The following is a 27,096-nucleotide window of genomic DNA, read 5'->3' as shown; positions in this document are numbered from 1 at the left end:
AAAGAAATTTGCAGAGCGAAGAAAAACCTTGCTTAGTGAAAATATTCAATTTACATTGTTTGCAATGAAAGCCCAATTTCAGCAGGATACACTTTTAGGAAGTTTCTTTGCTAGGCAAAAAAAATGAGTAGGTCTTCAGTAGCCAAAAATGTCCCTCTGGCTTTTGATACTATGATGGAGGATGCTGCAGCTGTTTAAGATGCAGATTATATAAGGAGAAGAGTAAGACAACACAACGTTGACTATGAAGAAAGACAGAGACTCCGAAGGTTTCAGCGAAGTTTCTCTTTAGGGACAAGTTTCATGATCTGCTAAGCACACAAATTTGCTAAGCACAAACATTTCTAGCATAAAATTTTGTTTTAAAATTAAAGTTGTTTCCCACAATGTTTTATACTATTAATTACCAAACGTGTACCTTCTCTTTAACCTCCCAGTAAGTTCTACTGAAGCAAACGGAGAAAGGTGTGCGTGGTTTGAAAAAAAACTTGAAACATTCCATATCTGCTTAGTCACAACCATACATTTGCAACTAATCTTAGAAGAACACAATTTGACATCAAATGGATTGGTTGAGTTTTCTAATAAACAAAAATAGCAATTACTGTAAGATTAATCTGTTTACTATACAAAAAATGGATAAATGCATAAACATTGTATGAATCTGTTTAAAGTATTTACATTAACTATAATTAACACAAAATCTGAAAATATTGACTATTTTTTTAATAATAACTTTTGTCAATGTACCGGTAACCATCATATTCTAAAAAAGTTAAGTTTGTAATAAATATAGACAATCTATGAACCAGGTTTTGGGTGATTGGAGTAATAGATTTAGGGAATGAATTTTTAACAAACTTTGAGGGGAAAAGGAAAGCTGCATGCAAAGTACATGCATTCTAGGACTCAAATTTAGGGGGAAATGTTGAAGACAGGATTTGTAGTTCATAATGAGATGCTGAAAACTTTTGAACAACTGTCCGCTCAACTTGAAAACATTCATCAATGTTAAAATTGCATCGAGGTTAAAGGATATTATTTGGTTTTTACCCTTAACATGACGTGTGTAAGCACTGTATACTCAGTACATTCCCGAGTTTTGTGGTTCTGCTCTCACAAAGTATTTAGAGAATAATATGTGATTATGCTTCTACATTCTAACCTTTCTTAAAGAATAAAGCATGATTATATGTATTCCAAAAATAGAATACTGACTATGTGTTGTTTAAAGAAGACTTATCAAAAACAAATGCTGCTTCAATGGCCCAGTTTTATTTCCATTTTCTTATTAGGTGGAAAGATTACTGGTGGAAATGGAGGTATACTCAAAAATAGAGTTCAGGCTCCTCACAGTCACATTTACGAGTTTGGCCACAATAACTCTGAAAGTAAACATCGTTTTCACTAAAGTGTGTGTGTTTATTTGAATAACTTGAGGGGTCAGTCAACAGCTCTATTGGTTTGTAAGATAACTGGAGATAACAGGTGTGAGTTTCCAGACAAAAAGGATGTTTTCGTTCTTCATACTTCCGAAAGAAAATAATTTTCTTGTCTATATCTCCCTGATGAACAAACAATGAGAAGACAATAATAAAGAAACAGTGGAGAATTGTTTTTGAACAACTGTTATGGCGAAGTGGCTTGCTGCCTCGCAGCCTATATACCCATGATATACCGTACAGCCCTACTGGTTTGTAAGATAACTGAAGATAACAGTTGTGAGTTGCCAGACAAAAAGGAAGTTTTTTTTATAGCCTCGTTCTTTAACGGAGCTTTTCCGTAATAATTGCTAAGATTTCTGAAAATTCCACCTGAAAAAATTGCTCTGTTTTTGAGGGAAAAACTTTGAAATAATTTTGCAGCTGCGCGGTTGAATGAGGAATGAATTGTACGTTGTAGGGAAAAGGTTCAAAGGAAGGTTTAAAGGCAGTGGACACTATTGGTAGTTACTCAAAATAATTATCAGCATAAAACCTTACTTGGTAATGAGTAATGGGAAGAGGTTGATGGTATAAAACATTGTGAGAAACGGCTCCCTCTGAAGTGGCATAGTTTTCGCAAGAGAAGTAATTTTTCCTGAATTTGTTTTTCGAGACCTGCGATTTAGAATTAGAGGTCTCGAAATCAACCATCTAAACGCACACAACTTCATGTGACAAGGGGTTTTTTTCTTTCATTATTATCTCGCAACTTTGACAACCAATTAAGCTCAAATTTTCACAGGTTTGTTATTTTATGCATATGTTGAGATACACAAAGTGAGAAGACTGGTCTTTGACAATTACCAATAGTGTACAGGTCTTTAAAGACTGCCATCTGTTCTCATCTGCACTTGGTTTTAGACCGCGATTTAAAAGTTTGTTCAATGCCACAGCTTCCAGATGACTATGTAATCCATATCCAGGTGTCAGTTTTAGTGAGAAATAATTGTTATTTGGCATGTAGCTTGAGCTCAAGCTTGTAGTCCCAAATCCTACAAAATCAGAAAACTTCCTAAATGGAATTGAAGGATACGAAAGGGTTATGGTTTTATACAATAACAACCTTTACTCTATTGTTCAAAATACACCTTCTCTTTCTGAAACCCGCACTGACCTACAAACAAACCCAATGCTGAGAAATACATTTTTGCATGCAGCCTCTTAAAACACATGATTTATGCAACAAATGTTATTTAAAACTTATCAAGTTATAATATTTTTGCACTGACACGGCAATACATACTGCCATTCCTACATTTTATTTGCGTAATCGCCCAACTAACAGATGACCCTGTCCACATTGCTGTACAGTTCCATGGCCCAAATTTAAGGAGCTGCTTCAGCACAAATTGAGCAAAGTAGACAAAATTTGCAGACCAGAAGCCGATTTCACGAAACGCAAGGATTAATCCTATTTCTAGTTGGGACGAATTCCCGTCCTAACTTAGGATGGGTTCAATGCGTCCTAACGTCTTCATATATGGAACAGAACTCGTCCTAAGTCCTAAGATTAATCCTAAGTTAGGAAGAGTTTTGTGAAATCGACGGCAGGGACTAATTTCATAGAACTGCTGAGCATAAAAAGTTGCTAAGCACAACAAAATGATGCTTACCAGAATGGGTACCAGCTAAAATACCATATTACATGGACAAAATGTAACTGGTTAGTTGAGCTTAGCAGACCTTTTTAGCAATATTTGCTGCTAAAGAAAATAGACTCTATGAAATTGGGCCCAGATCAATGTTATTATTTGGTTTTACCACCCTTATCGATGTGTGGAAGCACTTTCTACTTACCCAAGTTTTGTGAGAAAAATTCACAGGCATATTACTCGGGAATAAGGTTACCAGAAAAAAATATCATTTTAGTCTGCTCATAAAGCATATTGATGAAAACGGGCCAAGTTGGGAATTGTTCCAACTATAACCTGGACAGGCTCGTCTTAATTTGGGCATACCACAATGTCGAGCAAAACATGGCAAAATTTCATAAAACTGCTTAAGCACAAGAAGTAGCCTAGCACAACAGAATCTTGCTTTTTATATGAGGTTACCAGCCATAATAACATATGTGTAATATCTTTAGATGGTATCTTGTTTATTTTTGCTGAGCAAAAATTTGTTCAGCAATATTTTCTGCTTAAGCAGCTCTATGAAATTGAGCCTTGGACCTTTAAATGAACATTAACCTGTTATCTTTCTACTTCACTTTTTTCACTGTCATCGTGTTGCTACTGATTTGCAACACTCCTGAACATCACTGGAACTGAATTCTCTCTATAAATTGAATCTGTTTGAAACTTCGTTTAATTTGTACAGTTATGTTTTTCATTATAATATTCTACAGTAGTTAATTATAGAAAATATCTGAAAGTCTTCCTCAAAATATTTAAATTGAAAAAAAAAAAAATTAAAAATAAAAGTTTTAAAATAACACCAACCAAAGAATACTGTGTGTACACTACGATACAGAAGCACCAACGATTGTCACTAGGCTAGGGGGTAGCCTCTGCTGCAACAAAAACCCCGACCTCTCACCTCCCGACCTCTTGGGGTCACCAGCGCCCTCTTGTGGTGACCTGGCAAGAACCTTTGTATTAGCCAGATTGTAGACTCCCGGGGCACTGAAGCAGGCATGGAGTGGAGCCTGGTGGGGTGCGTGAGGGGGTAGAATCAACTTCTGGGTGATGTGTCCGACCCAGGAGAAGGCGGTTGAGCTTGTTGATGTCGCCCTGAGTGGGTAGCTATCGGGCTGGGAGGCTGACCTCTCCGCCATTGCACTAGATTTACAAAAACATAAAGAAAATCTCAACAATCTCAATCTTCTCATTATACCAATTTGAAAAGATGGAACATTTATTAATAATATATACTGGTTTGGGGTTGAACAAAGACAAATTTACTAGAGCGGGTTTTGTTATGCATCTCACTCAATCATCTATCACGTCAAAGATTATGTTAAGAAAATAAAATAAGATGTTGCAAACTGCTAACCAACCAAAAGGACCTAGGGCATAAATGCATAAAATAGTAAATGGCCCTGGCAGAGTTTTTCAGAAAAGGCTAAAAATATAAAATAACAAAAATATATAAAGAGTAGGGTAGATGGCCTTAGCTTTCGATCCAAACCGGTTCTTCTTCAGAGGCATAAGTAAGTACAGACAAATACATATCCAAATAACAAAAATATACATATATTTTGTTGAAGCCTACGAGAAAGACTCTGCTAGGGTCATTAACTATGTTTTGCAAAGATTATGTCACTAACTCACCTTGTGTTGTCCTGGTCCGCTGTTTCTATGGCAACCTCTACAGCAGTACTGGTACAGTTGTATACGTTCAGAGACACTGGTAACGTGCAGATTCTGGGGAAGGGGAAAAACAAACATTAGAACAGTTCAAATAAAACACAGCATTTATAGGTTCAAATTACTGACAATATCGCTTCTCAGATTCAAATTTTGGGGCATAAAACCTGATTCCTTCTCCCATAACCACTTTACTTCGAAGTGAAATGTTTCTCAAAAATTCTTTACACTGTCCAAAGTTGCTGTAGGCTTCTAACCAAAAGTTTGTTATTGCCATTCAATTTAAGAGTGATCACCAAACAGATAGCTTCCCATTTAGACCATGCAAACAAAAAGGAATCAAATCAAAATGGCTACATTTGATGCAAATCTATGATTTGTTTTTTCTTGAGTGACTTGAGGAAGGGACTGACCTCTGCTTGGTAAAGTCATGCTCTTTGACCTCGCTGTACTGTAGGCTGTATTTCAGAAGTTGACCCATGACCTCTGCACTGGGTTCCTTCTTGGCCAGCTCCGTCTCAGGGTCTTTGATTATCTTTAGAGGGGTGACTTCTCGGGGCCTCTGTAGTTATCAGAAAAATCAGAGTCCGATTAAAAAAACAAGAATTAACAATCTTGCTTTTCTGGAAAATGACAATGAAAATGAAATTACAAGGCGCAGGAATAGGCTAGAGACATCAAATGTGTTTTTCAATTCATTCAGTCGATGCGCAGCATCGGTTGATGGCCCTCCAAACACGTTGGTCCTCCATTGCTGTTCGCAGCTCTTCCCGACGCAGTCCAGAGTCCCGGCACAAGGTGTCCACAAAGGTGGTTTATGGTCTGCCACGGGAACAGTGACCCTAAGAAGGGGCCCATAGTACCAGCCTGCTCTCAGTAGTCTACTCTTGGTAGTCCACCGTAGAGCTCCAGGTTTGTAACATGCCTCTCCCAAAGAATCTGTTTTATACAACGAAGCATTCTTGTATAGCAGCCGTCCAGTCTCTTCTCTAGACGACTGGTTAGTGTCCATGACTCACATCCGTACAGCAGTACTGATTCCACAGTGGCAGTGAAGAACTGCGTTTTTAGTTGAGACTTTAAAGAACTTAAGGAACTAGATGTTTGTTTGTGAAGCGCTAACGAGGATCAGCTGTAGCAAATAGCCTGTAACCCCAACTTCTTATGAAGTTTAGGGGCTCTAGATGATCATAGACCAGGACAAGTGACAGAGAGACAGAATGAATGAGGCAAGAAATGTAGCCAGGGGCTAAGCTATAAGGGCTTGATAAGTTAGCAGGCAAAATGTGTAAGAAATTCGCTTTCAAACAGGATGCAGTGAAGAAATTTTTGAACCATAAAACCATTCTCTTAAAGTTAAAACTGTATTTTCTACTTTATGTGATAATGAATTTATTTTAAAACTTTTTCTTATTGTAATTTGCAAGTGGAATGTATACTTAAATTTAGTAAAAGGTTGTTTTTCTCCGAAAAGAAAAGAATAAAAATATTTTTTTTTATCCAAATAAAGGATTGTTGGCATTGTTTTGACTTACCCTTGTAGTCTGCACAGTTGTTACTTCTTTGCCCATTGTTTCCATGGTAATGTGATGCTGCCCGACGAGTGTATGATGGAAGCCCTCCTCATCAACAACAAAAGCCTGCATGACAACAAGACAACAACTTTACAAACAAAGTAAACAACAATAAGTCTATTTGACAAAACAAACTTCAGCGAAATCTACTCCAATTGAACATCATGACCTAAAGAATTGTCTCTAAGATCAACGCATTTACCCAGTCAGTTTCCCTTGTACACTGTGATCCCTGGCTACAAGGCAGTCACAAATTGAATGGCTTCTGACTGGCACCCCGAACAACGATATTAACAAAATAAGGAGACTGCAATCCACCCTTGAGCTAGATGGCTCAGTTGGTGGGCACCAGTAGGTTAATCCAAAGTCATGGGTTCAAATCCTGTTCAAGTAAATTTTTCTTTGTTCGGTCCCCAAAAAAACAAAATGTCACAATACAAACCTACAATTCTCAATACAACTATTTAATAGTGAAACTCCTAAGTACGTCACATCTGCAGAAATCAAACCACTTTAAAAATGTACTAATTTATTTTGATATTTCAAGCTCAAACCATCATTAAATTTCTTCTTCCTATCAAGTTACCTTCCACAGTACGATGAGGGTCAACCCCGCCTTGACGCAATCCTCCAGAGCTGTTTTGGTGTCAGTTACCACGGTAACACTCGTCTCCTCTGTCGGGCTCATGGTGCTGGGAGTTGCCGTCTTGCTGGATGGGGTCAGCTCCAGGCTTCGCTTGCTGGGGTCAAAGGTCGAACGGAAGAAAAAGTCACGGCAAGGAGTTGCCGAGCTATCCACCTAAACAAAAGAAATTAACAAAGAATTGTTATTAATTACTATAGAAAGAAAACGCATATTGTTTTGAACTATCCACGCCCTCAGGGAGGTCATCAGTTTTATCATCAGTTTTTATCAACCCTCCAACTGCCAGTCTATTTGATATCAAAATCCATGCAAACATCTGATTTTGTAACTTACCCTTTGTTTCCCGAATGTAACACTCGTGAAGACCAGTTGTTCCTTACCAGGATTCTCTGTTAAACAAATACAAACAAATAGTCAGTTGAATGGTATGTTTATTGCAAGCTTTACTTGAATTTCATATTTACGCAGAACTTTCACAAAAACTCGTCACCACAACAGTTTCCCCCAGACTTTGTACACATATTTCCTTGGGGAGCATCCCAGCCTTTGGAATTCCCCAATGGGATCCTTTTGTTTTCCATTTTCTGCATTGTCCTTGGTCTCCATATACCTTTATCACAGTGCAGCCATCTTGAATTTCTCCAATTGATATCAATGTTACCAAACCGAGGCTGAAAGAACAAACTAGTCTGGTTCCTAACTGCAAGAAGATTATTAGCATGCATTATTGATATTCGATACGGGGACATGACCAAGATGGAGGCAGCATAATAAAGTCCTATAAGGTACCAAAAATATCACCATGGGTCAACCGAAATGTGATGGACAGGACCTACCAGTTGGATGCTGTCTGCACTTTGTAGCTTTGAAACACATCCTCTGGGATTCACCTCCACTTATCTTCGGCTCTGTGAAAAAAAAACACACATCAAATCATAACAAATTAAAAATCTGAAATTAAGGTTAATTTCATAAGCCTTTTTGAGGTATGGCTGACGTGATAGGAGTGTACTGTTTGGTTTGGGTGTATACACACAAATTTACCCAAACCTTATAGTGTTGTAGCATTGTGTCCACCATATCTCAACAAGGCATATAGAGCTCAGTTGAGCAGGGCCCTATTACTGAGTAGAAAACACTGCTTAGCAGGTTTCTTTGCTAGGCAAAATATGAGCAAGGTACCAGTCGAAATAGTGCAAACTTAATGGGATTAACGCTGGTTGCCTGTTTATGCTAAACAATATTTTTCTGTGCTTAGCAAAATTGTGTGCTTGTAATTTTTTTTTAAATTGGGCCTAGAAAATGTTGCTTAATGGAATTCTCTTGTCAGTAGATATTTGTGCAATACCATCAATGTAAAACATTCCTCACTTGTCATCTTGGCTAAATATTGGCTACAGTAACCAGCATGGCCAAGCAAAAACTGGTACAATGAAATTGGAATATGAATTGGGTTTTCTTTCTAATAAAAAGAAAAATCAACTAACAAAGAAAATAATATCTCACCTTTGGTTTGAGTGTTAGCGTCGAGACTGTCAAGAGCCCATGTATTGCTGACGCAAGACACCTGTCCAATGCTGAACTCAATTATATGAGAATCATGAACCTGGTGGCCAAAAACAAAAAAATTGCAAAGTGTGGGTTTCACCTCAAATAGTGTAGGCAAGGAATTGTGCCGAGCTAAGGGAACATTCCCACATAGGAGAATATACGCATTGGTATTTTGAACATTTAGTGGAACACTCTGGGGGCCCAATGGACTAGTAGACCATCAAGGGGGGGGGGTGGTCTAGTGGTCTAGTGAGGTGGTCCATGGTCTAGTGGTTAGACTGCATGACTTGCAATCACAAGGTTGTGGGTTACAATCCTACCAAGCTAATCACTGTTTTCACAATGCCTAGAATAAGCAGTGTCGTCTTGTTACTGAATCACAATTTCTTGATTTTGTGAAATTCATTCATAGACATAAAACCAATGTTTGTATGTAATGAGAGAGCTTGGCTGTTGCCAGCTTGGTGTCCATATCCCCTTGTGGGAGTTTGCCAAGTTTCCTTGATGGAAAGATTATCCAAACAAACAAACAAAAAACAAACAAACAAACAAACCATGAACGCTCCTACCATTCCCACTTTTAAGACACTCCCTAAATGCTGCACAGTGTAAACAGCGCCCTCTATCATTGTTTCCAAACATCGTACCTGATTCATGTTGTCAATGTCCAGATTGACGACCAAGCTGGTTCCCGTTGCCTCGGCGTCTCGTCTCTCGCCAGAGTGCGCCCTCAAGGCAGTCGCAGTCAAAGAAATAGAGTTACTAGAGTGTATCACAGCAGTGTGATGCAATGTTCTATGCCTGGAACGGTAAGCAAATCAAAACTGTAAGAATGCAAAAGGATTTGGGGATAGAAGTGGCAAATTTGTTGCTCTCTTTAGGACCAGCTGGAGAGGAGGGCCTCTAGACAGGATCCTTTGTTTCTTTGAGGCAATCCTTCAGGCTTCAGCTAGTTCTCTTTCCAACATGCAAATCAAACTGCAATTTTCGTTATCGCTGCAGTGTGACTTGGCCTTAAGAATGCAAAAGGATTTGGGGACAGAAGTGGCAAATTTTAAATTTATTGTTGCTCTCTTTTAGGACCAGCTGGAGAGGAGAGCCTTTAGACAGGAACTTAGTTTCTTTGAGGCAATTCGTCTGGTCCAGCTGGTTATCTTTCCTTGCAATCCTCTGGACCAGGGCCCAATTTCATAGAGATGCATTAAATCATGTTCAAACACTTTCTGCTAAGTAAAAATAAGCAGGATACCAGTCACAGATTGTACAAGTGACATGATATTTTATCTGGTAATCTTACCCTGGTAAGCATATTTTTATTATGCTTAGCTACTTTACGTGCTCAAGAAGCTCTATGGAATTTGGTCCTGTATGGTTGAGAGTTGAGGTTGCATGCTCCACAGATGAATGGTGGACAGTAAACATATTTATTTATATTAATTCTCCAGAAACAAGCCCTCACCTCATTTTGGCGTTTTCCTCTGAAGATTCGTAATAAAAAAGCATATTAATCTCATGTATTCCACTCTTATCGGGCCCTCTCACAAACATGGGTATTGATATACTGCCCTCTGGAGGCAGCATGCCTCCAGGCAGTGGGATCTCAGTCACATGCGATATATTACACTTATCAACAGTGCTCTCCACACAACCCCCCTCCCTACTGCCGGATAATTGAACAGTCCTATACACACTGGCTTTCGATTGGTTGGCAAAGTCTTTGCCCGTTTGGGATTGGTTGGTGGGAGTGTGGAACGCTCCAAAGGAAAACATTTCAGGGTGGTTGGATGACACAAGAAGTTTCTGGAGGGGGCTGAATCCCTTGTTGGTGAACTCCACGACTGAACTGCAGACTTCACCACATAGTAGAGTTGATGGGAAAGAGTTGAAGATAACCTGACGATGAGAAAGAAAGTAAGATCCCAAACTTTTACAAAAATGTCTTTGTTCTGAATATAAAGACGGAACAATATTCAAAAGCTTCCATGAAAAATACTGTTTCCAATGGGATCACTACATCTATTGTATATGAATAATGCAGGGGCAAAACAATTTTGAACAAATTAAAAGTATTTTAATAAGAAAGCTAGAAACTTTTAATTCAAGATCTCAAAAAAAAAAGCCGAACAAGTGCTAAGATGTACCACTTTTCTTCATATTAACAGTTTACACAAACCGGACAGTACATTCTCCTTAAATTATCAAAGTGTTCTTCCTTCCAAGTGTTCTTCCTTCGGGCTATGCACAGTAGCCATGGGTGGCATTATTGCAAGGAGTCAATACAACAGAGAGATTACTAATAGACCTTATGCACATGACGTCATTTCAGTAGGGCGCCCTCACCTAGAGGTCAAAAGGAGGTTGTTCATTGGCCAATCCTGTGCACCGCGCATACAAACCTGTGCGTTTTGATTGTTTCGTCAACGCTTTATCTCTAAGATGGCAGCTAGATGACGTCAATGCATAAGGTCTATAGACATAAAGATAGTTATAAAGAGCATGCTGAGTAATACATACTTCTAGGAGTGGCATGGGTGGTACAACCACAGGGTCCAGCCGGCGATCAGGCCCATACATCACGCTACATCGTTCAACTTTGGTGCCGTTAAGTCTCGGCCCCTGAATGTCCAGATCTTGCCCGCCCTGGACTGAGATGACACCGACGCCACGAGAAATGGACTTGGAATCCTTCTGGGGGCTGTCTGGGTTCTCACGGTTTCCGAAATCAGTGGGGGTGATCTCGTCCTTGGTGGTGAGTAACTGCTGAGCGGAGAGGCTGTAAGCGACACCGAGGATGTGGAGCTCTCCAGTCTGATGAGGTGTCACTGAGAGGTGTACCTGAGGGTGGGAGTCAGGAGGGGAGGTCAGAGAAAACTGAGCTAGAAAGAGACCATAACAATCAAAGGAGTTTACACCGTGTAAGTTTGCGATGTTAAGTACGGCCAATGATTTACCGTTTCAGAAAACTGTAAAATTCCGTTAAAAAAGAAGAAGTTTGTTTCAGACACAATAAACTGGTACGCGTTGGGTTGTGTATACAGGCATGTACAAATAGATTATGCAGTGGTACTTAAAGCTATATAAATTGCTTTCCGCGGAAGTAAATTAGCAAACATGGAATTGGCGCACCAAGCATGCGAAGCCAGCCAGTCTTAAACAGCTCCACCAACGTCTTTATCAACCTTATAAGCACCTCCTCAAGACAATCTCTCCACCAAAAGGAATAGCGAAACTCTCTAGGGTACTTATGAATGGTAATTAATTTCTTTTTTTAAAGAGGAACTGGACTCACCGGTTTGTATTCACTACCAGCGAGGACAATTTCATGAATCGACTCTGTGCTGACCACTTCATCCAACTGGTTGCGCTGAAAACAACAACACAATAAAAAAGACTGTAATAGATAAAATTTGCATTCTTTTCACTGAACTCGGGGAAAAATTAAGTATGCAATGCTTACACACATTGGTGTAGCGGTGAAACCAAATAATATACTATGATGACTTAGGCATATTTTGTGAAAACTTCATCTCAATTTCTGGCAAATGATTTTCATAAAATTTAAAGTTAATTTGTATTTATTAATTTTGGTTGTAAAGGTAAGGTTTCCCAGAAAAGCAAACTTAATCACTGTAGCTAGCCAATAACCAAATGGAGAGAAGACAAGGAAGGAAGTTTTAAGGCTATGTAACAAGCCTGTGCAAATTTGGGCTCAATTGGTCATCGAAGTTGCGAGAAAATGATGAAAGAAAAAAACACCCTTGCTTGGACGAATTTGTGTGCTTTCGGATAGGAATAAAAGACTTCTAGCTAGAAGTCTTTTATTATTTTAGTGAGAAACTACCTCTTTTTCAAAAACTACAATACTTCAGAGGGAGTCGTTTCCCACAATGTTTTATACTATAAACAGCTCTCCAATGCTCTTTACCAAGTCAATTTTAAAGTTAATTACCAAACGTGTACCTTCCTTTTAAGTTTGAGACGTCAGAGAAAAAAACCTAGAGAAATATTCCCAGGATAATCCATGCAATCAGGTAGGGACAGAAAACCTAATCCACATAGTGCCCCCGGAACAGGGGTCCTAGAGGTGAAAGGCAAAGGAAAGAAACCACACCGCCCACCCAATCGCCAAATACAAACTCAGAAGCTAATGTTACCCAAGGAATACATTCTACCAAAAATCATTATTTTGAGTACTTTGCATCGATTAAAAAACCATCAATAATCAGAATTGAAATTGAAAATACCTTTTCATTGAGGATATCCGCCTCGTTTGAAACCACAGCCGGCTGCTGTTCTGGGTTCTCTTTATTCACGTGCTCGTAGTCGACGGGGGTGAACTTCCATCTTAGCATCAGGTCTGATATCGTTAATGAAATCTTCAATGGGTTCTCTAACACTAACTCTACTGTCACTGCCTCTGTTGTGGCAAAACAAAATATTTTTGAATTTTCAATTCTCTCCCGGATTCATGATACAGAATAGACTTTCGGTATTAAAGAAACATGTTGCCTTGGATCGGTCGAATTGGTCTTTGAAAAGTGGTTGAAACCGTTTGATATGAAATGCAAATGGTTAGATAGATAGTTTAAAAGTAGAATATAATGATCCACACAAACGTGCCAAATTGTACTAAACTATTCTTTATATAACCCCCAAATTAACAGAAATTTACGATCAGTTTTCCTTTATAACTAGATCACAATCATGATACTGTTCACTCTACACCAGTTTTCAAAAAGTTGGGGCAATTTTTTCTGCAAGTTTAAACAAAATTGTTTCATCAGTGACATTTTGTGTCTCACCTCCAACCACCACCAGAGGGCTGACACTGTTGTCCGTCTTCCCATGTAACAGCTGAAGATTCGGCCGGTAACCGGCCGGTAGATTCCGTTGGCCGGTAGCCACCATGACAGCCATCTCCTCCAAGTCCTGCCATTCTTCACGCTCCGTGGGGTCAAATATGCGGTCAAAGGTCACAGAGGTTGCAAACATGTGGTTGTCTAGAATAAAGAATTGTTTTAAAAATTGTGTTAAATACCCTTTTCTTTTCTTTGCATGTTTGATACTTTCTTTCCGGTTTTTTTTCGAACGATACTGAAATTACAATTCAATTGGAATGGTCTTAATTGGATAAATGGTTTCAATTGAAACACAAGAATTAGTGACTGGTTTGAAACGAGGCTTACTGGTGAAAAGGACAAAATAGGTCACTGTAACTCAAACCCAAGATGCAGTCTAAGTCCAAAGCGTTCGGTGCAATTATCAAAGTCTTAAATGGTTTACCTGAGTTTGCGTTGAGTCCAAGTCTGAGTTATGAGTAAGTCAAGCACGCTGATTGTACAATAATTAGTTAAGTACGCCGATTGCACAATAGACGACACAAGAATCTAACTTTCTGGAAGTATGATTTGAAGTTTCTTGCTTACCTGGGAGTATTGTTTTCCTGGGGTTTGTCAGCAGAACCCTCGTTAATGGTTTGTTGATGATGGGTAGAGGGAGCTGAGAAAATGTGGTCTGCATGTTTCCCTCTTGAGATTGCATTGTCTTTAGTTGCTGCCACGCCCCAAAAAAGAAGTTAAAAATTGTTTTTACTAAGAAGAAATTGGGAGACGGAGAAATCTGCCGGAGGAGGACTTCATCCAACAATGGATGAATACAGGGGGATGATGATGATGACAATGATGATGAAGAAAATGGGAGAGACAAAACATCATTTGAAAAGTGTGATTGGTCCTACATTTCAAGTCAAGGTGTATTTTGGCAACCAGACAATTATCAAGCTTTGTGGCTGCTTGCTCCTGTTCTGTGATGTTTCACAACATATGGTCTATTTCTTGCCTCTTCAGTAAATAATAGCAATGAAAATCTATCAAGCCCAATCCGCCGCCTTTAAGAAACTCAAGGCCCTTCGCACAGAACTAAATCTATAATACGTAGCTCCATACCCTCAAATTTAATGCAAACAAAAACAAGAGCTTTACCTTGAAAACAGACAAGTAGTCTTTGAAGAAAGCGTTCTGTTGGTCTGGTGGCTGTTTGCTCTTGTAGGTTAGTAGATGCTTGAATGCAGTGGTGGCATTCTCCAACTGCTTCAGGTTGAATGACTGACGACCAATAGTGAAATTTATATGGTCCTAGAAGTGAGAAAAAAGTATGCATTCAAGTATTTGTAAAATGATGGTTTTAAAGAATCGCTATTGGCGTTAAGGAGAGTACAACGTGATGCAAGGAGCATGAACTACACCTATCGACAGAAAGGTGGCTTTGCGAGTTTTGAATAATGTATTGTACAATGACTTGTTTAGTCAAAAGGTAACGCGTAAACTTGAATTCCTCAAACAATGGAGACAGTTGCTATGTCAAATGGTTTAGGCAAGTTCTTGAATAGCAACCTCCAGAAAAGAAAACCCTGGTTCACCATCTCTTACCTAACATCACAAAAGCTTGCCTTGAATCATATCATAGCAACTGTCTCTATTAGTCTGGGGAATTCAAATGTAGCAGTAAGTAGTGATTAAGCAAGTCACTGTACCAGACATTATTCAAATCCAATTCGCAAATGGCTCATTGATTTATACCATGGACCAATAATCTTCAACTCTCCTATTAGAAGTCAATGTTACTAAAACGAGGTTGGTATGTACATTAGTCTGGTCCCCTTTTAGGTATGCTGACTATCAGTACCCATGTCTGTCATTGTAATTACAGAAACTTGACAATGGCGGTTGTAGCATACATACCTCTGCTAGTGTCCAACCTTTGCCCTTGTACACCTGTAAGGCTTGCCAGTAGGATCTCAATGCATGCTTTCGCTGTGAATAAGAATAAAATACCAAGTCATTTCTGATCGGATCCCAGGAAAAAAAAAACGAGCCAAGTTAAACCAACTGCTTATCTTGTTTTAAAAATACAATCAATCAACAATAACAAATACTTTTTTCAGTCGAATTACAAGCACATTAGTATCAAAAACTAAAGTGATAAGAAAATTGTCCACATAAATAATTTGGAAATAATCATTAACTATAGATGTAAAACTTGCTTCAAAGGTAAAGACTATTATTTGGCTTTTTTTCGTTCAGTTACTTTGACCAGGTTAGTTTACCTTTGGAGAAGGTGGCCGGTTAAACTACCCATTGGACTCCATTTAGTTACCACGGTGAAATTTCCAAGGGCTATTTGCACTGGACTAAAAATGGTCAAGTTACCCATGTGCAATGTTAGATTACCCCCAAAAGTCCATTGCGAACACGGCTTTAACGCTATACGCCTCATGCATGACGTCATAATTCTTACCCAAAATGAGGCCATAGGCGCACGTCCGCCATCGCTTGCAGTGGCTGCGCCTATGGCCTCGTTTTTGGTTAGAATTGTGACGTACTCATGGATAAATATTAAGAGAGGCGTATAGACAACCGAGCGAGCGCAGTGATAAGAGGATAAAGCCAGTTCTACTTCTGTCATTACATTTTTGTGAGTATACATTGCTCATCAAGGCCGTCATATATCGGTGTAGGGTAGAACAAAACAAAAGTTGTAATCATCAAAAAATATTTAATTTCTGACCTGTCCTGCCTTGCTGAATCGATGGCCAGCTAGGATCATATGGAATGCATACTTGCGGACCATCGGTTGACGCATATTGATGAAACAGTGGGCTGCCTGCTCCAGGAAGATGGCACTCCTTATATCAGAATCCTGCCAAGAAAAGCACCACCAATTAAATTAAGACAAAACTCAATCATTAGCTTCGATTTAAAATGCTGAAGCTATTTTTGGGGATGATTCAACAAAGCACAAAGATTTATGTTAAGACAAGTTGTCAGTATCACCATAGTGATTTGTATTTGAGTTGCTTAGCAATTAAGAGTATTACACAGCTTAAGATCAATCTTAGCTATTTGTAAAATCGGACCCATATTAGCAACATTTCGTTAACAAACATTATATCTTTGAATTCCACTGTTTCCTGTCAACCTGGTTTTATTTGAGATGCTACGAACATCCTCTTTTTCATCCAAAAGCTCAAAATCACAGAGATTGGTAACAATTCTGAGATTTGCAGCCAATCATAAAATATAAACTAGAACTTGGAGTGATGAATAAGACATTAAAAGTATAACAATGCTTTAATAACTTCAAATTTGAAACCATGTACCAGACAGAAACTTGACTTGGACTTAATTCAACTGACTTCACACTTGGGATTCGGCCGTCATATTTTATTACTTGAGACTAGACTTGACGCATTGACAATGATAATATTACCTCTCCCGTCATTCTAATGAATTCCATGGCTGCTTCTGCGTACATTCCTCTGGCTTTAAGGATCTCAGTGCTCATCAGGACTGCTCTAGTTGCAAACTGTGGTCTCCTAAAACAAACAAATATTGAAATCAATCAATCAATCAATTAATCAATCAGTCAATCAGGCGAAATTTATATAGCGCCAAAATCAACAACTTGTTTAAGAGCGCTCAGTATTATTGACCATGTAACCTGTGGTATGGCATGTATAAAAGAAAAAGCCAAAGATCTTAGACTTCCTGAAGGCATGATTTGTAAACAGAAGAACATATTAAGTCTACTATTTGATAAAGATTTCACTGCCTCTTTTATATCAACTTTTTATATATAGAATGGGGACAAATCTCAAAACTTGTTCTGCTGAAGGCATGATTTGTAAACAGAAGAACATATAAATTTTGTCATTGTATTTAAATATTTTTAGTATTTTTATGTATGTTGTTCCTTAGGTTCTTGACGTTAGGGCAAGGTGCTGGTTACCTCTCACCTCCAGTATTTTTTATTCATGGTTTGCTCCTGGTGGTTTGGTTTAGTTTAAATTGAATACCCTTCTTGTGGTTTTTAGACTGCATTTTCTATATTTAGTGTTGTTTTTAAAATACTGTATTTAAGTGGACAGCGCCTTGATGCCTGGCATAAGGCACTATATAAATACTCTAATATTTGATAAAGATTTCACTGCCTCTTTTATATCAACTTTTGATATAAAGAATGGGGACAAATCTCAAAACTTGTTCTGCTGTTACCCGTACTTTTATAACTCTTGAATTAATGTGAAATTTGTGTCCAATATTGCCAGAAAAGCCCTGTAATATACACGGTCACTAAAATTGTAAACAAAGGTTCCATAGCAGCATGTAAGACCCATGTCACACGAGGCAATTTACAGGCAGTCGGTTCAAGGCAATCTCCAAGAAGAGAATCCATTCACATTAGAATAATCACAAAATTTGTTGATGGATCGTAAGAAAATGTTTGAAAAAATACTCAAGTTCTACCACAGTGGTCATGTAGAATGCACTCGATTGGTTGCCTCAAAATTGCCTGCAAAAGTTTCCTCGTGTGATAAAGCCCTAGTGTTAAATGGTCTGAAACGATGCTCATTTCTGACACTGGTGTTTTGCTCATTCCCAATTTGAGCAAAACCCTTTGTTGGTCATATTTTTCTGTCTTATAAACCAATGACGCCTACTTACTTGCACGTGTTTAGGTACGTGGTTACTGCAGTCTCCATGTAGTGTGTGGGGTAAGCCTTCTGCATACTGCCAAGCATGAAAGCAGACACTGCGGCCATTTCCTATATCACAACAATGCAGGGAGAAAATATAAACGTCAGTTCACAAGTAACTTATTGAAGACCTCATGCATTGACATCATCCAGTCGCCATCTTAAAGGTACATGTAAATCGATGACGAAACAATCAAAATGCACAGATTTGTACATATATGGGCACACAGGTTTGGCCAATGAACAGCTGCTTTTTTTTAACTGTAGGTGAGGGCGCCCTACTGATATGACATCATGTGCATAAGGTTTATTATGCATTTGTAGACAGATCTATAAAGGCACTGTATATCATGTTGATGGTCTGTACAACATGCGCCTCTCTACATCACCAATAACAAAGCAGCATCACCAATAACACACCAATAACACACCAAGCACACCAAAAGTTCATGCACAAAAAGATCTTATAATAAGTTGTTCCGCTCATAACCCAAGTCTGTCTTAGTAAGTCCATCGACTTTTACTAGTATTTATAAGGCCAGAGCTTTTGAAGTAGCAGCAGCAGAATTGCAGAATAGTCTTCCCGACAACAAAAAACAAGAACAAACAATGAATTTACTGAAGACAAATTTAAAAACACATTACTTTTTACAAATGCCTTCAGTATTGCCTACTTGCCTGACAGAGGAGTTGGACCAAAATGACCAATTAGTATGAACATTAGAAGAACCACTCACCAGTGCCCCAGCGTAGTGAGCCCATGCCTGGTCATTACCAAAGTCTCTCTTTGCAGTATGGTATGAGGTATAAGCAAGCTCGTAGAGCTGGACCAAGAAGGCCAGGTCGGCTAGACGTCTCATCTGTAGCTCAGGAGACTCTCTCAAGTACCTGGGGGAAAAAGTGAAACCAGAAATGGGTTTTATAAACCATCATATTTAATCGCTATCGATATCGCTCAGGACAAAAACAAGTCACTCCGAGAATTATATCCATTTCTCTCACCAATCTGTAATTTTCTACCATCAAACTACTACCTCTGTAAAAACAAATCTATCTTCACATTTCAAAAGAAGTTGTTGAAAACTTTATAAAAATGGCAGAGGAAAAAACACACAAAATTACAGAGATAGGATGTGTCCAAATTGACGGCTACTGCTATGGCTAGATCGTTGCGTCATTGTGTGCTGAAGTAAAGGACCACTATAGCAACACTCTTAGCGACAGTCACAGCCATAACTGTTGCAGCCAAATCAAACACAGCCTTACTTCTCAAGGTTGCTCTTCCAAAGAGGGAAAGACGTTCTCTACACAGAATTGTTCATCGAAATAAACATATATATTTTATTATCAATCAGCAAAAAGACAAGTATTGACCTTTGACCTTGACTGGTACCCTGTACTTACTTTCCACCCATATCGAGTCCAGTGACGGCAGCCTTCTCAGCCTGTTTACCACCGAACCACTTCTTGGTCGCACTGAACATGAACCGGTGAAGTCCTTTCCTTGCGGCGAGCTGAAGATTTGACAAAGTGAGTTTTAGTAAATGCTTCTTTATAAATGTTACCAGCACAGTTGTTGGCATATGGTACATCTGTCATTTTGTAGCCATGTTCTGTTGTATGTGAAAGGTTTTTAAATGGTGGCTGGAGGCTCAGGAAACACTACTGTACTGAAATCTCCCTTTTTGTTCCATCATGGTTACCCACATCGCATCAAAAATACGACAGGGGTGATTTTCAATTAGTCCAGGACAACCAGCGGATAAATACTGTTAATTCACCTTGTTTGAAATTGGGTAAGGGGAAAAAAATTAGAGAAGTTCACAGTACCTGGGGTTACTTTTGTTTTAAAATCGCAGAGACTTAGATCGCTATCTACTAGAAAACCAGCATTCAAAAACATGCAACCAAACCAAGGCTGGAAGGAGAAATAGTCTGGCTTCGTTTTTGTACAATGAATATTAGCATCCATTACTGTTATTGGATACAGGGAATGTGACCAAGATGGGGCCATCACAATGAAGGTCTATGGAGTGGAGGATTTTTGAGGTTTTTTACAGGGTCTCTAGCCGAAGACACAAGGAAGTTTTTAGGAGTAGAGTATTTTGGAGGATTTGAGAGTAGTTCTAGCCAAAGACACGAGGGGGTTCGTAGGGTAAGTGGGTGTCAGTATTCCTTTCATCGGCTTTGTTTTTAACAGTGGATATTTTCCGGGACTAACCTGATCGCTAAGAATCCTGATCATTCTCTCAATGTACGGCAACAAGCCTCGCACGGAAAACTCGTGAATGAAATTTCGCAGCCGGTCGTGATCGCTCAACGTCAAGCATGCCCCATGAAACTTTGACCTCTTGGAGGTAGGCTGCATACCGCCCTCACTGTTCAGGATCTTGTTGTTGGTAAGTAGCGGAGCGTCAGCACTGTTGAAGGAATCCAGTTCTTCCCGAGATCGTTTCGTCTCTATGGATTGATCCAGAGGGTGGGCGATGACTTCATTGAGGGAGTTCCCCTGAGTTGGTATGATGACATCATCGGGTGAAGGGTCATTAGGGCCATCTGTGAACCAGTACAATGCTATGTTAATCTTAAACAGAATTAATATCATATGAATTTTTTGTTTTGGTTTTTACCTATATACACCGATTCTTTTAGCACTGTATACTCATAACTTACCTGCGATCTACAATAAAAATCACAGGCATATTTATCGGGTGGGATAAATATCAATTAATCTTGCAATGACATAACACATAACCAGGGCAATTTCAAATAGGCTGGTTACTCGACTATTGATATAGGACATTTTTTCAACAGTATCCTAGTATTGTTAAAGTATCAGCTCATCAAGTTCCAGGCTGTAGGAAGTCCAGGCTTTGTGGCTCTTTGAGCTGTGTACAAATTGTGCCTGCAGGAAGTCAAGGCTTTGTGGCTCTTTGAGCTGTGTACAAATTGTGCCTGCAGAAAGTCAAGGCTCTGTGGCTGTGTGAGCTGTGTACAATTTACGCCTGCAGGAAGTCAAGGCTCTGTGAGCTGTGTACAATTTGTGCCTGCATGAGGTCCGGGCTCTGTGGCACTTTTGTTAAGAATGTGCTTTCATAAATTATATTGTTTAAACCAGCCTTTAATACAACACTCATCAACAAGTAACATTAATTGATTTACCATCTGTGCTGTCCGGTGTTAATAAGCTCGTGTCTGAAGGATTTGTGACTTCCAGGTTTTCCGGCCCGGACTCCATCACTCTGTCCGGGAATCCCTCGTCATCAGTCGGCTGAGTTATGTCTGAATCCAATGTGTCCTGTCAGGATGGAACAAACACTCATGAATATTCAACAGTTGCAGTTATGCAAATCATATCCTGTCAGGGACTAACGAACACTCATAAATATTCAACAGTTGCAGTCATGCAAATGATGTACTGTGAAGGACTAAAAAGCACTCATGAATATTCAACAGTTGCAGTCATGCAAATCATGTCCTAACAGGGACTAACAAACACTCAACATAGTCAAAGTTCAGGCGACCCTGACAAACAAAATTCACCACCCTGGCAAAAATTGACACAGTATGGACGAAATCTACTTCACAGATTTTGACAGTCGATTATGACGTCACACAGACGGTCACCAATCCAATGACGTCAACCCAACCTCCCAACAAAAACAGTCTGCGGAGAACACTGGTTTATGCTCAGTTTTGCTTAGCAGAAATGCATGTATGGCCCAATTTCATAAAGCCTGTAAGCACAAAAACTTGCTAAGCACAGAATAGTATTACTTAGCAGAAACAGGTTACCAGCCCACATTACATTAAGTTAGCATTGTTGTGGCTGGTGCCTGACCCAATTTTTGTTTAGGGAATAAGTTTGTTAGGCATTATTTTCTGCTTAACAGCTTTGTGACATTGGGCTCTGGTCATTACTTACCAACTGCTCTGAACTCTTATTGACATATTGGCTCCAGGGGTCCGGCATGTTACTGCTCCCCTCACTATTTAATATGGTGGTTTCAGCGGCGTTGAGGGAACGTGAGTTGATCCTAAGAAGGTGGCAGGTATGAGGGCTATAGGTGGTCTTCATGCTCTGGTAAACAGCCTCAGCCCTGGAAAGGCGGGAAAATAATCAAAAGGAAGTAGATGGTCATGGCTATTGCATGTAAATTGATGCAACCGAACCACATTTGGCACTTGAAATGGGGCATTGTGTACCCTACATCGTGTCTTCATTGTGGAATCTTAGAAACTCTTTCGAGGATTTATTTATTTATTTATTTATTTTTTTTTTTTTTGGGGGGGGGGGTACTTCAGTGAAGATAAATAAATAGTGTCTTAAAGTATGAGAACATTCGGGGGGGATACCCTCTACCCTTTCTCAGGCATGGTGTATTAAACAGTAGCTAGATGAAAGAATAGTCACTTATCTCGACAGGTAATGAGCAATGTAATCATTTGTGTATTCGGGGGAACAAAACAAGGGCGATTGTGATACCATGGTAACAGATTGTGAATTTTCATTGGTCAAGAAACAATCACAAAAGAGGAACATGTTTCAGGGATGAACATGAGTGATGTGCTCCACTCAGGCGATACAAAATTTTATATTATTAGGAAAAGGAGGAATATGTTTTAGTAAACTATTCCAAGATGCATTAATTAAGAGCTGGCGAACCTTTGCATTTTAATCTGCTAACACCAAAAAGCAAACACCCCTAAAAAATACTCACTTTTCCTCTTCACCATCCGTGTTGTCATGCAACAGTACATAGTACTTGAAGATGTTCGGGACCAACCATTTTGGATAGGGGGATTTGGAGGTGTGCTGCAGAAAATGCTGCTGCTGGCTCAGCTTGGCAAACTGATCCATCGGGTCGGCGTGGGACGTTGATACTACATGCATACCTAGCGCCAACAAGGATTGTGCTAAGGAAAACTACTGGTGAACAGTATCATTTTGCATTTTATCATTTTGCATAGTTTTAAGTAAAAGTTAAAATGATAAAAAAATTGTCATTTTGTTTTTACACATTCGATGTGGTTTTTAAGTCACCATATCTCTTTAAAAAGTCAGAAATGCAGTGTTTTTTTTATGCATTTACCACATGTTATCAGATTGCAGGCTGGCATAGTTTATATACATTGTATCATTCAAAAGCACAGTGGTGATATTGAAGGGTCGGGCAGTAGGAGGGTTGACTGTAAACTGTGTAGATGCATTCACCACATGATAAAATATTGCAGGCTGGCATAGTTTATAATATCATTCAAAAGCACAGTGGATGATATTGACTGGTCTGCCAGTAGGAGGGTTGACTGTGTACTGTGTAGATGCATTCACCACATGGTATCATATTGTAGGCTGGCATAGGACACCTATCATTAAAAACCAGTGGATGCTATTAAATGGGCAGACAGTAGGAGGGTTGACTTTGTAGATGTATTCACATTATGATATCAGAGTACATGCAGGCACAGTGCATCTATCATTAAAAACCAGAAGATAATATTAAATGGTCAGACAGTAGGAGGGTTGACCTTTTAGATGCATTCACATCATGAAATCAGTTTGCAGGATGACGTCTATTCTATTACTCAACACAGATGATACAGAATGGTCAGAAAGTAATGTACAAAAGATTGAATTTATACTTTTGTAGATTGTTTTAAAAAGGATACATGCAACGTAGTGTTGTATAAACTCATGATCTGATGGTGTCAACAGCTGAAGGAAGACATCACGGTAAGTTTCATACCAAGCCGTGGATGCTGCAATTTAATCAAGAAAATAAATTCAAAAAAATTATGTATTGAGAAACTTTTAGTGACGGGGAAAGCCTACCAAGAATTGTTATCTATGGCATTGTGCAATTTAGATCAAAAATTGCAAAATATGTACAAGAAAAAACAAATACTGGAATCATACAAAACTTGAGAGAAAACCCTTTAGTTTGTACACAAACCTGCTGACAAAAAAAGTCTGTAAGTAGAAATTTTAGGAGGTGTTTTAAACTGATTGCATTCTAATTTTTAGAGAAGTTTATGAGTTGTAAATACATATTGCAAGAAGATTTTAGGAACAGTTTTCTCAGCTGTAGAGAAGTAGTTTAATGGGCGTGGGTTTTGTTTTACAAGGGACACATAAAATGTCTGCATTACAGGGATGAGATTAAACAACACACAAATGTGAACATTCCTGACAAAATTGTGTAACTTTTTAACAATTTTCCAGCTAAACGATTTTCTTTTCTTTTTCTAGCTTTGTTTTTGTACATAGCTTTGGGGCTGTTCTGCAGCAATACTGCGTTTCTTCTTCTTATTATTATTATGATTATTACTTTTCCTTCCCTTAATCCCTTTCCCCTCTTTTTTCTATGAATGGATGTGTATTTGTTTGTACTTGTTTATGCCTCTGAAGAAGGTCTGGTTTGGATCGGAAACTAGGCCATCTACCCTACTCATTATGATTATTATTATGATATAAATTTACATCCAATCTGCAGGTCATAGGAACCAACAGTGATGACGTTGCCACGGTTTCCGTTGACAGGCGGTGGTTGACATCGGTTGACACTCTCTTGTAGCATCTTCCTCATCAGCATCGGAGCCTGGGGTTGATGATTCATCTCGTTCAGGATGAGGCGGAGGTTGCGAACAGTGTGTATCTGTCCTGATGGGTCTCTTATATGAGCTTTAGAAAAAGAAATAGTCACAATTTAACAACATTTAAGGTGATACAATCATTATAGACAGAGTCATTGTAATAAATCACTTGCCTTTATTCATGAGTTATGTATTCGAAAGCACTTTCATTCATAACTTTATATAATATAGTGTGGTGCCAACATGTACAAGAACTCTTAGATCAAATTTGTTATAACAGAGAACAAAAAATATGGTGGTAGTCATGGATAACTTTCCGTATCCTGCCACCACTTTTTCACAAATTTTTTACAAGAAGGGATATTTCATTTGAGGTAAATTAGATAATATATTATTTGGATAACTTTCCGTATGGCGCCACCACTTCATCTCATTGAGGTAAATTAGATACTATATTATTTTGGATAACTTTCCGTATGGCGCCACCACTTTTTCACTCATTTTTACAAAAAGGGATATATCAATCAGGTATTTTATTTCGAATGAAAAAGTGGTGGCGCCATACGGAAACTTTTCCATTATTTCATATCGAATGAAAAAGTGGTGGCGTGATACTGAAACTTTTCCGTAATCACACTCATGATCATTCAAGAAGGTTTTGGCAGGATACAGAATTTTTTTCTGATGATAACCCCCTACTCCTAGAACTATTTCGGTTTCGTCCGGCTATCGTCTCCCGTAACGGGAGACGATAGCCGGACGAAACCGAAATAGTTCTAGGAGTAATAACCCCCCACCCCCAAATATCAGCGACCACACACACAAAACAGTCACCGTAATCAAAATAATAACAACTGAAAAACTCCTCATTATTTTATTCGTGTCATTCTTCAGATTTTGCCTGAGCTGAGCAGAAAGACTGGTTGCCTTCTTAATAGGTTAGATTAAAGAACAGAACCACATAAAAACAAACGGCTTCTTTAGCTTACCCTCGTTCGTTAAACAGCTAAATGGGCGTAACATTTCAACAACAGAAAGATTGTTTTTCTGTGCCAAAACCTCCGCGTCGTGGCTGCACAACACAGCCACCGTCGGTCCGAAGGCATTCTGCACAAACTCCTGCGCGCTCTGCGTGCACTGCGCCATTGCTCCTAAATAATAGAACTCCAAATTATATCCTTTTAGTAATTGTTCAGCCCTTTCGTGAGTTTAAATTTCGGTCAGAACACGGGGCACTTTGAAAGTAGAACATTGAAAATACGTAACGGGAGTTGTTCTTGTTTTAGGTGTCCGCCATCTTCCTCCATACGCCACTCAGTTCTGCGGACTGCATTGTGGGAAAATCAGCCTCGTCACCAAAACACTCTTGACCCCACATATTCTTCACGCACTCAGAATTAATACGAGTTTTTAGTAGCAAAAAGCGCTCAAGTCAGTGTTGATTTTGTGGACAAAACACCTGTTTTCGATGAGTGGTTTTCAAAGGACAAAAATGGGAATAAAACAGTTTTAAACCATCACCATTCACCTAAAACAAAACATCATTGTTTCATATATGTCTAACTGAGTTCAAGCTAGGAATTATTAGTGTTTCCATCAAACTTTGTGTATGCGCGCCGTAGAAAGCAGTTACTTTCCCCCGGCGACCCAAAAACTCTGGGAGCGCGGGATGTGTTTTTCCCCTTTTAAAGGGGGGGGGGGGGGGGCGCGCAATGTATGCTCACACGAACATCCTTGGGTTGTTTCCTTTTCAAAGCCATTTAATCAAAGTTCTATACAGTATTGGTAATTACACTTACTACGTCCATACTTTTTCTAAAAGATGATGGGGCGCACTTACCGCGGTACAATTTTGGGGCACCACGCCCCTTTTCTTAGTGAGAATTTACTATAGAGAGACATCAAGGAGGGTTGAAATGGGGGGCGAGACAAACTTTTAAAACTGTGACTTTTGCAAAATAAGCTACTAATAACAAATATACTTGTGGACCATTAATATTTCACATTATAGTGTTCTTGTGAAGATGCATAATATGCATAATATGCAAAATTTATATTTAAAAAAGGGATGTGTGTGCGTGCACAAAAAATTGTACAACAATCACTTCGGCTAGGCTGCGCCTTTTAAATCCAAAGAGCACTCCAAGATCATTGTTCTCAGTAGGACAAAAACATTGTGATACTTTCTTATCCAATCATTTTACTAAATGCTAATTTATTGAAATTGTTTGTCTCCCCATCCTTCTCCTTTTCCGACTTTGTTGAAATTTTACACATTTGTCTGAGATCATCTGTAACTATAGCTGTAATTTTAACGGTTGTATTGTAACGTTACTGATCGTTTGTAATGTGTTTGCATACAGTTCTTTGTCAAAGTCATTATAATTTCCACAATGAGTTTTTA

At 38.9% G+C, this 27,096-nt stretch overlaps 1 protein-coding gene across 1 annotated transcript; it reads right to left on the bottom strand.

Moving 5' to 3' along the window:
* Positions 1-625: 625 nt before the first annotated feature.
* Positions 626-25,998, bottom strand: LOC139935120 (trafficking protein particle complex subunit 8-like). Its single transcript, XM_071929586.1, has 29 exons — positions 25,682-25,998; positions 24,580-24,780; positions 23,769-23,858; positions 22,820-22,994; positions 22,024-22,198; positions 21,261-21,396; positions 20,320-20,654; positions 19,503-19,612; positions 18,836-18,986; positions 18,067-18,167; positions 16,832-16,937; positions 16,130-16,261; positions 15,304-15,375; positions 14,545-14,697; positions 13,990-14,116; positions 13,366-13,563; positions 12,808-12,980; positions 11,853-11,927; positions 11,078-11,398; positions 10,023-10,456; positions 9,211-9,364; positions 8,519-8,618; positions 7,849-7,920; positions 7,346-7,401; positions 6,953-7,165; positions 6,328-6,432; positions 5,206-5,354; positions 4,757-4,849; positions 626-4,264 (listed from the first exon to the last, which is right to left on the bottom strand). The coding sequence occupies exons 1-29, from the start codon at positions 25,836-25,838 to the stop codon at positions 3,946-3,948; spliced, it is 4,683 nt and encodes a 1,560-aa protein (XP_071785687.1). The 5' UTR covers positions 25,839-25,998; the 3' UTR covers positions 626-3,945.
* Between the last annotated feature and the right edge of the window lie 1,098 nt (positions 25,999-27,096).

This window comes from Asterias amurensis, chromosome 3, assembly GCF_032118995.1.
Source record: "Asterias amurensis chromosome 3, ASM3211899v1".
Lineage (NCBI taxonomy): Eukaryota > Metazoa > Echinodermata > Asteroidea > Forcipulatida > Asteriidae > Asterias > Asterias amurensis.
Note: the sequence above shows the minus strand (reverse complement) of the source record. Positions and strands in the feature narration are given on the sequence as shown.